The following is a 10,908-nucleotide window of genomic DNA, read 5'->3' on the forward strand; positions in this document are numbered from 1 at the left end:
TTTAGATTTGTTCTGAAGTATTTCAATGAAAAACGAATTTCAACAGTTACTTATTTAGATTTGTTCTGGTTAACTTCATCTACTTGCCAGAACGAATGAGGTGATTCCAGAGAGGATGAATCGGTCATATTAAGATTATTTATCGCATGGCTTCTCGTATGTCAAAAAAGAATTCTGTGCTCTACACACAGATATAGGAAGAGAGAGATTGAGACTGAGAAAGAAAGATAGAAAAATACAGAAACTGAGATGAAGAAAGAGAAAAAGAGAGATAGGGAGGGAGAAACACAGGAGAGGTCGGTTGAAGAGGCGGGAAAGATTTCATATAATCCCTTACTATTGCTTTTCTTTGTGCTTGTACATCTACATACAATATTAATGAATATTTTCGTTAATATACAGGCGGGTTGTTAAATAGATACAGATATGCAGTCAGAAATTTTTACACACAATTGTCTTACACTCCTTGGCCTTGGTCTAGGATTGAATATAAGACCATCGCTTTTTATATCTAAATATTAACCTTTTAGACATTGCTAGTATATTGCTTATTATATAAGTAATATTACTAATTGTCACGATAATTACAGTTAATTAACGTAACCGTATATAGATAAATATAATTCTCCTATATACAGAAGTATAAACACTAGCGAATGAGAGGTGTGACTGCTGAATGGAAGATTAGGTAGTAATGCTTGTTCGCATATGCAAATATTCCCGCTACTATTGGCTGTAGCAGGTGACTTAGGCCTAACATGCCGTAAGGTAAAGAGATCACTGTTCACCACCGGCTGAAAAGGACGTGCTCTCGACCCTTGTTTTAGCCGCTATTTCCTTGGAAAGAAACCAACTTTGAAGATTTATAAACTTAACAGACTTCATTTTCTCATCTGATAAGTTATAAACAACATGAAAGTGCTGAACAGAGAAGACTAAAGTATTGAACGTGCAGTGCGAAATACGTGAGTGCGGACAGTGAAATGACTCGGTGAAATGACTATTGGTGAAGTGACTGGGTTAGTGCTGTTAATCTAGTATTAGGATTAGCCTGTAATGCGAAAGGTGAGTGAGTGGGTGAATGGGTAGGGCATCATTCATTGAACAATGTATTGTGTGCCAAGTGAATAATAAACAATAACAAGTGAAGTTATTCCCCGCATTTATGTCTCCATTATTTCTATCAGTGGCTCGCAGTTTCCCTTCTCAATAAACGAGAATAAAACTAGAAGAAAGTAATATTACCGACCTTAAAATAAACTTAAGTAAGTAGTATTGCAATCACACTAATAATATGGAAAGTAATACATATAATAATTTCATGAAACAAACGTAATTGCTCATGAAACAAACACTTATCTCGAGTGATAAAAAAATATTCCGTAATAATGGATTGCATATGAAATAACTAAATTCCTCGAATATAAATGAAAAATATGAATTCCATAAATAATACTCAGAATATAGATAATTTATTGAGTAAAGTGTGACAATGGCGCCCAACGTGGGGCCACTGATTATTAAGTAGAGTAAATGTGCTTGCATATAAGCAGAATGGAATTACGTCGGTATCCACCTTTGTAATTTTTGACTCGTTACATTCCACGGTAGAGTTACAAGCATTTGCTTTCCTTTGTGATATAGGGGACGTGTTAATATTTTTCTCTTGCACACATTTCATTCATTCCATCATTAGCTAGATATCAGTGGCACAGACGAACCAATATTATGAACAATAATTAAATGACCAAGAACCAAGAACTCGTTCGTACGCTGCACTTGTGATTCAATAGCACTAATTGTTTGCACGAACAGAACTGAAAGTTAATTATCAAGAAATGGATTTAGCGGTACTGAAGCAGGAGGCTGCAGACCTGGGATTGACTGATCCTCGTGATATTGCTAAGTATGTGCAGGACCAGCAACGAGACCTGCGGGCGGAGCGCAGAGAGCGGGAGGATCGCGAACGCGAGTTTGCGGCCGCCCAGGCGATGCGGGAGCACGAGATTCAGATGGCGGAGTTAAATTTTAAGCATAAGATAGAGGTCCTTAAAGCTACGCCGCCCCCGCCCGTGGCTCCTCCCAAGACGAAGTTGCCGATGTTTCCTGACGACGCAGACCAGGTCGAAGCTTATTTCCTCGTACTCGAAAGGGTCGCCGCCGATCACGGGTGGGACGAGAAAACGATGTTTCTGCAGCTCGTAACCCGCCTCCAGGGTCACAGCCTAGATGTTTATCACCGCACCGAAATAGAAGGTAATTTGACGTACAGTGAATTAAAGGAGGCTCTGCTGAGTGCTTACGCTATTAGCCTCGAGCAGGCTCGTTGCAGGTTCCAGGAAGCTCACCTTGACGAGCGGGAGACCTGCAGGCTTTTCATCACTCGCCTCTCTCATCTCTTCAAGACTTGGCATCGACTGAGTAATTTACCTGATACCAAGGAAGGTATCCTGGAGCTCATTCTGGTTACTCAGCTGCTATCTTCGCTGCCCAAAGGATTGCGAGCTCAGCTGAGAAGGAATAAAGTTACTAGCCTGGCGGAGACTGCGGACATAGCAGATGGCTGGTTCTCTGCTTATGGCTACAACTACAGGGTCAAGAAAGAGTGCGACCGAAGGCAAGAGTCAAAGAAACCTGCTATGAGAAGTGTCGGTGATCGCAGGGAGGCAAAAACAGAGTTAAAATCTCCTGAAACTGCAAAATCACAGCCGGGAGAACACAAGCACCAGCCTTTCAATATGCCACGGAAAGGAGGTGAGAAGAAGCCGTTCTACCAGTCCGGTCACTTGGCTACAGTGAACAGTGTCCCGGAAAAGGAGGAGCCCCAGGTACATGTGTCTGGCCTGGCACTTGGCCACCACGTACTCTGTGCATGCTCTCCTCTTCCCTTGCCTTCAGCAGCCAACAAGAGATTGTCTACTGCAGAGGGCTTAGTCCAGGGTCGCAGAGCAGTTATCATGCGAGACTCTGGGTCCACAGGATGTGTAGTTAAAAAAAGGTATGTAAAAAGAAAGGATTATACTGGCAAAACCGTTCGTGTTACAATGATTGATGGTTCACAAATAGTGGTGAATGAGGCAAAGGTTTTCTGCCAGTCCCCTTACTTTACAGGCACTGTGACTGCTGCTGTCATGGATAACCCCGCCTTCGATTTTGTCTTGGGCAACGTGCCTGGAGCTTCTCTGGTCCCGGCAAAAGAGGTCCAGACGCAGACACAGGTGGAAGGAGGCAAGGACGCGATGACTCAAACTACAGAGGAGAGTGAACCTGCTGCACAAGATGTCACCCCTATGTCAGAATCCCCTGGTGTTCACGATGTACCGATCATATCTGCAGGCATTATAGATCATACCAGTGCTGCTGTCACTACGAGAGCTGCTGCACGTCGCTCTGAGATCAGCACACGGCTGGCAAGTCCACAAGGTCTGGAAGCTTTATTAAAAGGCGAGGACATAGCTGAGCAGCAGAAGAATGATGCCACCCTCTCCAAACTACATGAATACGCTGAGCAACGACATGTTCGCCTCTACAAAGGAATAAAGACGGACTTTATATGGCAGAACAACAGACTTTACCGACGAACTACTTTGCCGAGGGGTGAGGTGAAGCTGCAGTTCGTTGTTCCAGCTGGATGCCGCCAACAAGTCTTCAAGTTGGGGCATCACTCGCTCCTCGGAGGTCACATGGGGGCAGCCAAAACTCTCGCCCGAATACAAACCACCATGTTCTGGCCTGGAATGGGAGCTGAAATCTTAAGACTCGCCCGTTCCTGTGACATATGTCAGAAGACAACGGACAAGGGACGCAATACTGCGGCACCCCTACAGCCACTTCCTGTGATTTCGGAACCGTTCTCTCGGGTGGCTGTCGATATTGTGGGTCCCATTACACCTTGTGCTGACGATAAATCGAAGTACATCCTTACAATCGTTGATTTTGCAACAAGATGGCCAGAAGCTGTTGCTTTGAAGAACATAGAGGCTGCCACAGTTGCAGAAGCTCTCTTTGGTGTGTTCTGCAGAATTGGCATACCCAGGGAAGTACTGAGCGACAGAGGCACACAGTTTACATCAGGCATGATGGAAGAGACCTGGAAACTCCTGTCAGTAAAGGGGATGAGAACTACACCATACCACCCAGAAGGAAATGGACTTTGTGAGCGATTTAATGGCACACTAAAGAAAATGCTAAAACGCATGGCAGCAGACCAGCCTCGGGAATGGCCTCGCCTCTTGGCACCGCTGCTGTTTGCCTACAGAGAAGCACCACAGAGTTCCTTAAAATTCTCCCCATTTGAGTTGGTGTATGGTAGACCAGTAAGAGGCCCTTTGCAAGTTCTAAGGGAGCTGTGGGACAATACTGAGGATGACCCAGTAATCACCTCCTCTTATCAGTATGTTCTGGATCTGAATGAACGCTTGCATTCTACGTGCGAACTCGCAAAGGAGGAGCTTTTGAAAAGTCAGGTCACTCAGAAGTCCTATTATGACAGGAAAGCTAAGCTTCGTACACTTGATGAAGGAGATCAATGCTTGATATTGTTGCCTACGAGCACAAACAAGCTCTTAGCTCAGTGGAGTGGACCTTATATTATTCTCAAGCGAGTTTCGGACGTTAATTACATCGTAGGAATCGGCCACGAGAAGAAACTTTTCCACATAAACATGATAAAGAAATATTATCCAAGGTCCTCCCCTGTATCTCAGCCTAGCTGTACAACTCGTCAACAAAGGGGTGACAATCGACGTCCAGTGAATGTTCGGCGACGGTCCTCTCCTGATAGCGGTGTGGATAATTTGAAGCATTTTGGGTGTGCGGCAACCGTAATACCTGAGGACTCTGGTTTCTGTCAGCCCTGGACTCCTGAAACTGATTCGAGGGAAGGACCAGAGAGTATTATCATAAACCCGAAGCTAGAGGACCACCATAAGGCAGACCTCCGTGAGATCATTCAGAAGTACCCCGAAATCTTCTCTGATCAACCCCGAGTTGCCAAGGTGGAAGAACATAGAATCATCCTTCGTAATAAAGTGCCAGTGCGCACAAAACCATACCCTATACCTCTGCGGTATGTAGACTTGGTGATCAAAGAGATAAAGAAACTTGAAGCTATTGGCATTATTGAACCGTCTAAGAGTGCGTATTGTTCACCCATAGTTGTGGTTAAGAAGAAAGGAGGAGACATTAGGATCTGCGGGGATTACCGTCGCGTTAACACAGCTACTCAATTCGAGGCGGAACCAATGTCTGATCAACGCCTTATCTTCTCGCGTTTATCTGCTTCTAAATATTTCACGAAACTAGACCTCACAAAAGGATTCTTCCAGATTCCTTTGCATCCAGAAAGCAGGAAGATAACAGCTTTCAAAACCCCCTGTGGACTGTATCAATACAAGGTGCTACCCTTTGGATTAACGAACTCTCCCTCAGTCTTCAATCGGTGCATGCGTCAGGTACTTGGAGATATTTCGGGAGTAGAAATCTTTATGGATGACTTACTCATACATACATCAACTTTGGCTGAGCACCAGAAGCTGCTCGACGTAGTTTTCAGTAAATTATCTCTGCATCGAATGACCTTAAAGCCCAGCAAGTGTGAGATAGCCTTCACACGGACACACTTCCTTGGCCACACCGTTGGAGATGGCAAATGCGAGTGTCAGCAGGAGAAAATACAGAAGATTCGCATGGCACCGCGACCCGTAAATCAACACCAGCTTCGTTCTTTCCTCGGCCTCGTTGGGTATTATCGGAGCTTCATTAAAGACTTTACGCAGATTGCTCTTCCGCTATTCAACCTCCTGAAGAAAAACTGCAGCAACAAGATGGTGTGGGGTGCAGAGCAGGAGAAATCCTTCGCTACACTAAAGGAAACCTTGTGTTCTGAACCTATTCTCCGACTTCCATCCAAAGATAAACCGTTTACTTTGCGGACAGACGCATCGGGAGGTGTTGGAGCAATCCTTTTGCAAGAGTTTGATGGCAGATTGTTCCCCGTCGCTTACCACAGCCGTAGACTCTCCAAAGCTGAGTGCAATTATTCGACTGTTGAACGAGAGCTGCTAGCTGTTATAGAGGGGATTCACAAGTTTTATTACTACTTGTGTGGTGCTAAATTCACTTTGGAAACAGACCACATGCCTCTCTCGCAGCTCAAACGATCCAAGACCGCCAATGCGCGCCTGATGCGCTGGGGTCTCTACCTTCAGCAATTTGAGTTCACTATCCGCTATATAAGAGGAACTGAGAACGTAGGAGCTGATCTACTCTCAAGGCTGATCAGCGGAAGCAGCAGTGACCTTGAGGACAGTCGACCTGAAACGTCTCGCAACCCGGGACCTCAACTACAATATCATGAAGCGGAGGTGGAGCATCAACTGCAGAAGAATCTTCATTCCCGGGAAGGTGCGAAGCAGAATCAATGACTTGATTATAAAGGAAGTATAGTTCTAAATTCTTTTTTTTTTTGAAACACAAACTTGAAATACGTGGGATATCTACATTGCATGTATGCATATAATCGACTAATTATTAACTTGCTACTGGTATTACCATGATATAAATTCAATTTTGTGCTTCATTTATAAAGGTGGAAGATAAAAATGTAAACATCCTATAGATGTTTTATATATTTTTCTCAACTTTCAGCTGAGGTTCGAAACCTGTACTACTTGACTCCTGCGCAGGTTATCACTTCAGAATCTAACCTTGAAGGAGAGAAGCTATCACTTCAAGTGGATTTTTTTTTCTCGTCTTAGTTAAATTAGCTAACAAGAAGATATCTTTAGTTGGAGCGTATACTTTTGGTGGGGGTAATGTCACGATAATTACAGTTAATTAACGTAACCGTATATAGATAAATATAATTCTCCTATATACAGAAGTATAAACACTAGCGAATGAGAGGTGTGACTGCTGAATGGAAGATTAGGTAGTAATGCTTGTTCGCATATGCAAATATTCCCGCTACTATTGGCTGTAGCAGGTGACTTAGGCCTAACATGCCGTAAGGTAAAGAGATCACTGTTCACCACCGGCTGAAAAGGACGTGCTCTCGACCCTTGTTTTAGCCGCTATTTCCTTGGAAAGAAACCAACTTTGAAGATTTATAAACTTAACAGACTTCATTTTCTCATCTGATAAGTTATAAACAACATGAAAGTGCTGAACAGAGAAGACTAAAGTATTGAACGTGCAGTGCGAAATACGTGAGTGCGGACAGTGAAATGACTCGGTGAAATGACTATTGGTGAAGTGACTGGGTTAGTGCTGTTAATCTAGTATTAGGATTAGCCTGTAATGCGAAAGGTGAGTGAGTGGGGTGAATGGGTAGGGCATCATTCATTGAACAATGTATTGTGTGCCAAGTGAATAATAAACAATAACAAGTGAAGTTATTCCCCGCATTTATGTCTCCATTATTTCTATCAGTGGCTCGCAGTTTCCCTTCTCAATAAACGAGAATAAAACTAGAAGAAAGTAATATTACCGACCTTAAAATAAACTTAAGTAAGTAGTATTGCAATCACACTAATAATATGGAAAGTAATACATATAATAATTTCATGAAACAAACGTAATTGCTCATGAAACAAACACTTATCTCGAGTGATAAAAAAATATTCCGTAATAATGGATTGCATATGAAATAACTAAATTCCTCGAATATAAATGAAAAATATGAATTCCATAAATAATACTCAGAATATAGATAATTTATTGAGTAAAGTGTGACACTAATATCATAATTAATAGTACAAATTTCATAAACAAAATTGCTTACGGCATGTTAACTTGTTAGCTTCCAATTTTTTTTTTCTGGCATTTTTTTTTGTACTCTCAACATGAGGGATATCTTGAGAATTGTATTAATAAAGTATACTCACGCTAATAATGGTGTTCACCAATATATTCCTGTTAGAATAATTCTTGTTTTTATCAAAGTGTTTCATTTATTTTTCAAAAATGTATTTGCTGACTTCCTAATGCCACATTACCTTCAGAAGAACATGAATTAGGGAGATGAAACCAGTCTGGAGGGAATCCAAGATAAAATATCTTTTGATGTTCTGCTGAATGTTTTCACCGTGAGGGAGAGATTACCTCCTTGGTAATATTTGAGTAATCGCCTAAGGATTTCTTTTATTCAGTCAAGCATAAAGAAAGAGTGAGTGAGTGAGTGAGAGAGAGAGAGAGAGAGAGAGAGAGAGAGAGATAATGTGTGTGTGTGTGTGTGTGTTCGAGTGAATGTGTACGAGTGAGTGTGAGTGTGAGTGTGAGTGTGAGTGTGAGTGTGAGTGTGAGTGTGTGTGTGTGTGTGTGTGTGTGTGTGTGTGTGTGAATGAGTGTGGGTGTGAATGAGTGTGGGTGTGAATGAGTGTGGGTGTGAATGAGTGTGGGTGTGAATGAGTGTGGGTGTGAATGAGTGTGGGTGTGAATGAGTGTGGGTGTGAATGAGTGTGGGTGTGAATGAGTGTGGGTGTGAATGAGTGTGGGTGTGAATGAGTGTGGGTGTGAATGAGTGTGGGTGTGAATGAGTGTGGGTGTGAGTGTGAGTGTGTGTGTGTGTGTGTGAGAGAAAGTGTGAGTGAGTGTGTGTAATTACACACACATACATGTCTATGTGTGTGTAACTGTTGTGACATCAGAAAGAGAAAGAGAGTGAGAGTAAATATAATTTGAAAAACATCGATCGACATCATAGTTTACCAAAATGTGTGAGCCGGATCCAGTTGGGTATGAATTCTAAGAATATAATAATAGTTTCTCGTGTATCGAAAGAAAAGGATTCTATACTATACAAACACAAACAGATAAATGGAAAGATAGGTAGAGGTACAGGAGAGGTTGGTCATAAAGGCAGGGAAAATGTTTATATGCGTTATTGCAATCATTTTAACAAATAATTTCGTCATTAAAAAGAAGGGTTGTTAAGAAGATATAGATATGCAATAAAAAAATCCTACATAAAATTGTCTTATCCTCTTTGGCCTCTGAAAACGAGTCAGTTACATTTTGTGTCAATTTTTCTACTTTTTTTAGAAACATGTTTATATATTGCTAATTATATAGCAACGAAACACATACTTTTATGTGAATGTATATATGTATAAATTCTCCTCCAAATAGTCTCTGAGATTAACACGTTTATACTCACATGTTTTTACAAGAATCATAAACGAAGCTTCAAGCTAAATCAATAGCTACCGCTAGATATCTTTCGATTTTGGGATGATTAAGTGATATAGTTATTATGAAACTAGGATCCTAATAATTCTGAAAATTAGCGAAAGTCAACTTCTTTTTCTCTTGACTCTTGTACTCCTATTATTAGGAATATCTTGAGAATTGCCTTAGTTGTTAACATTCCAAACCTCAACAACGCTATCAGAGTATATGCACACTAGTAACACATTCCTCTTAAAATAATTTTTGCTTTTAATGATATTTACACAAAAAATTCAGTCACTCCCGACTCTCTCACATTCGCGTTCAAGTAGGACAGCTTCCACGTAACAGCTAGTTTACGGCTCTAAATTAAACGTTGTATACAGGAACCTTAGAAGCAAACTTGTATGAATTCATTTGTAAATGCATAAAATGAGGTTGTACAAATTAAACCGTTCAATTATTGAACTTTAAAAACAACCGGTTTTGATGGAATGAAGAATAAACGTTCTAATTATTGGGACACGAAATTTGGGGATTTTTATGGAGTAGATTGGAACGTAAGAGAGGGTAGAAATCACACAAGCCTTCTTGATAACCGCAGTGGTGTGAATAACAATAATTCGTGTCATAAACTATATGTATTCTGTTAACGAAAGACTCCAGCTATCATGTTAATTTTACAGTATTTCACTATATATTTGCGTATGTTATTCTAGCAATCATATGGTGTTTTACTTACACTAGACAACTCAAAGTTTGCTTGTGACCATTAAAATCACTGTGATTCCAGTTTATCTCGACAATTCATGAAACATAAGCTTTTGTCTAATTAAAATATAGCTTTATTATAACTCTGAGATTGAAAAAGCTATGTTATCTACCCGCCAAGATAAAATACCCTTTCCTAAGAATTTGACGAGCAGAGGATAAAGCAGATAGCTTATATATTACAATATTTCTCTCGGTTACTTTTTTTTTCTATGTATAAGCACTGTCCATACCTATATAAAGTCTCTCCTAGTAAGATTTTCCATACTTCTAAGTCATATCTTAATCAGCAAAACGCAATGATCACAGATTTTTCGCTCTAGGCATATTAGCGTATTAATTTTCACGATATTTTTCTCTTTCTTCATCTCAGTTTCTGTATTTATCTTTCTCTCTCAGTCTCAGTCTCTCTCTTTCTATATCTGTGTGTAGAGCACAAAATTCTGTTTTGACATACGAGAAGCCATGCGATAAATAATCTTAATATGACCGATTCATCCTCTCTGGAATCACCTCATTCGTTCTGGCAAGTAGATGAAGTTAACCAGAACAAATCTAAATAAGTATTCCTAACTGTTGAAATTCGTTTTTCATTGAAATACTCTGTTCTTGATTACATCAGAAACTGCTTATTGGGATATCAATTTTATATATTCCAATCTCACTTTGCGAATTACTTTACTAATACTGTAATCTAAGATAAATTGTTTTTATTCTGTTTACCAAAACTCAATTTATTCTCGATTGTTATTCCTTCTAATGGAATTCCAAATATTTACGGATTACATCTAATACACCGATAGGCTGAAACAGAAACTTTTGTCTGTTTAAGGTGCTACATTGTAAGAAAGACTGCTTGTGGATCGGTGTTTGTGTTTCAGTAAATATCAATATAATCATTACACTATCCTCTCTCTCTCGTTGCAACAGTCACACACAACACCGCACGCACGTAAAATTTAGTAAAAT

The 10,908-nt window shown here is 40.5% G+C and overlaps 1 protein-coding gene across 1 annotated transcript; it reads left to right on the top strand.

The window, feature by feature from the left end:
• Window positions 1-1,838: 1,838 nt before the first annotated feature.
• LOC119570699 lies at window positions 1,839-9,407 on the top strand. The gene is made up of 3 exons (XM_037918337.1): window positions 1,839-6,405; window positions 6,649-6,734; window positions 9,288-9,407. Exons 1-3 carry the CDS (start codon window positions 1,839-1,841, stop codon window positions 9,405-9,407), a joined length of 4,773 nt encoding a protein of 1,590 aa, XP_037774265.1.
• The last annotated feature ends 1,501 nt before the right edge of the window (window positions 9,408-10,908 follow it).

This window comes from Penaeus monodon, unplaced genomic scaffold, assembly GCF_015228065.2.
Source record: "Penaeus monodon isolate SGIC_2016 unplaced genomic scaffold, NSTDA_Pmon_1 PmonScaffold_361, whole genome shotgun sequence".
NCBI classification, from domain to species: domain Eukaryota; kingdom Metazoa; phylum Arthropoda; class Malacostraca; order Decapoda; family Penaeidae; genus Penaeus; species Penaeus monodon.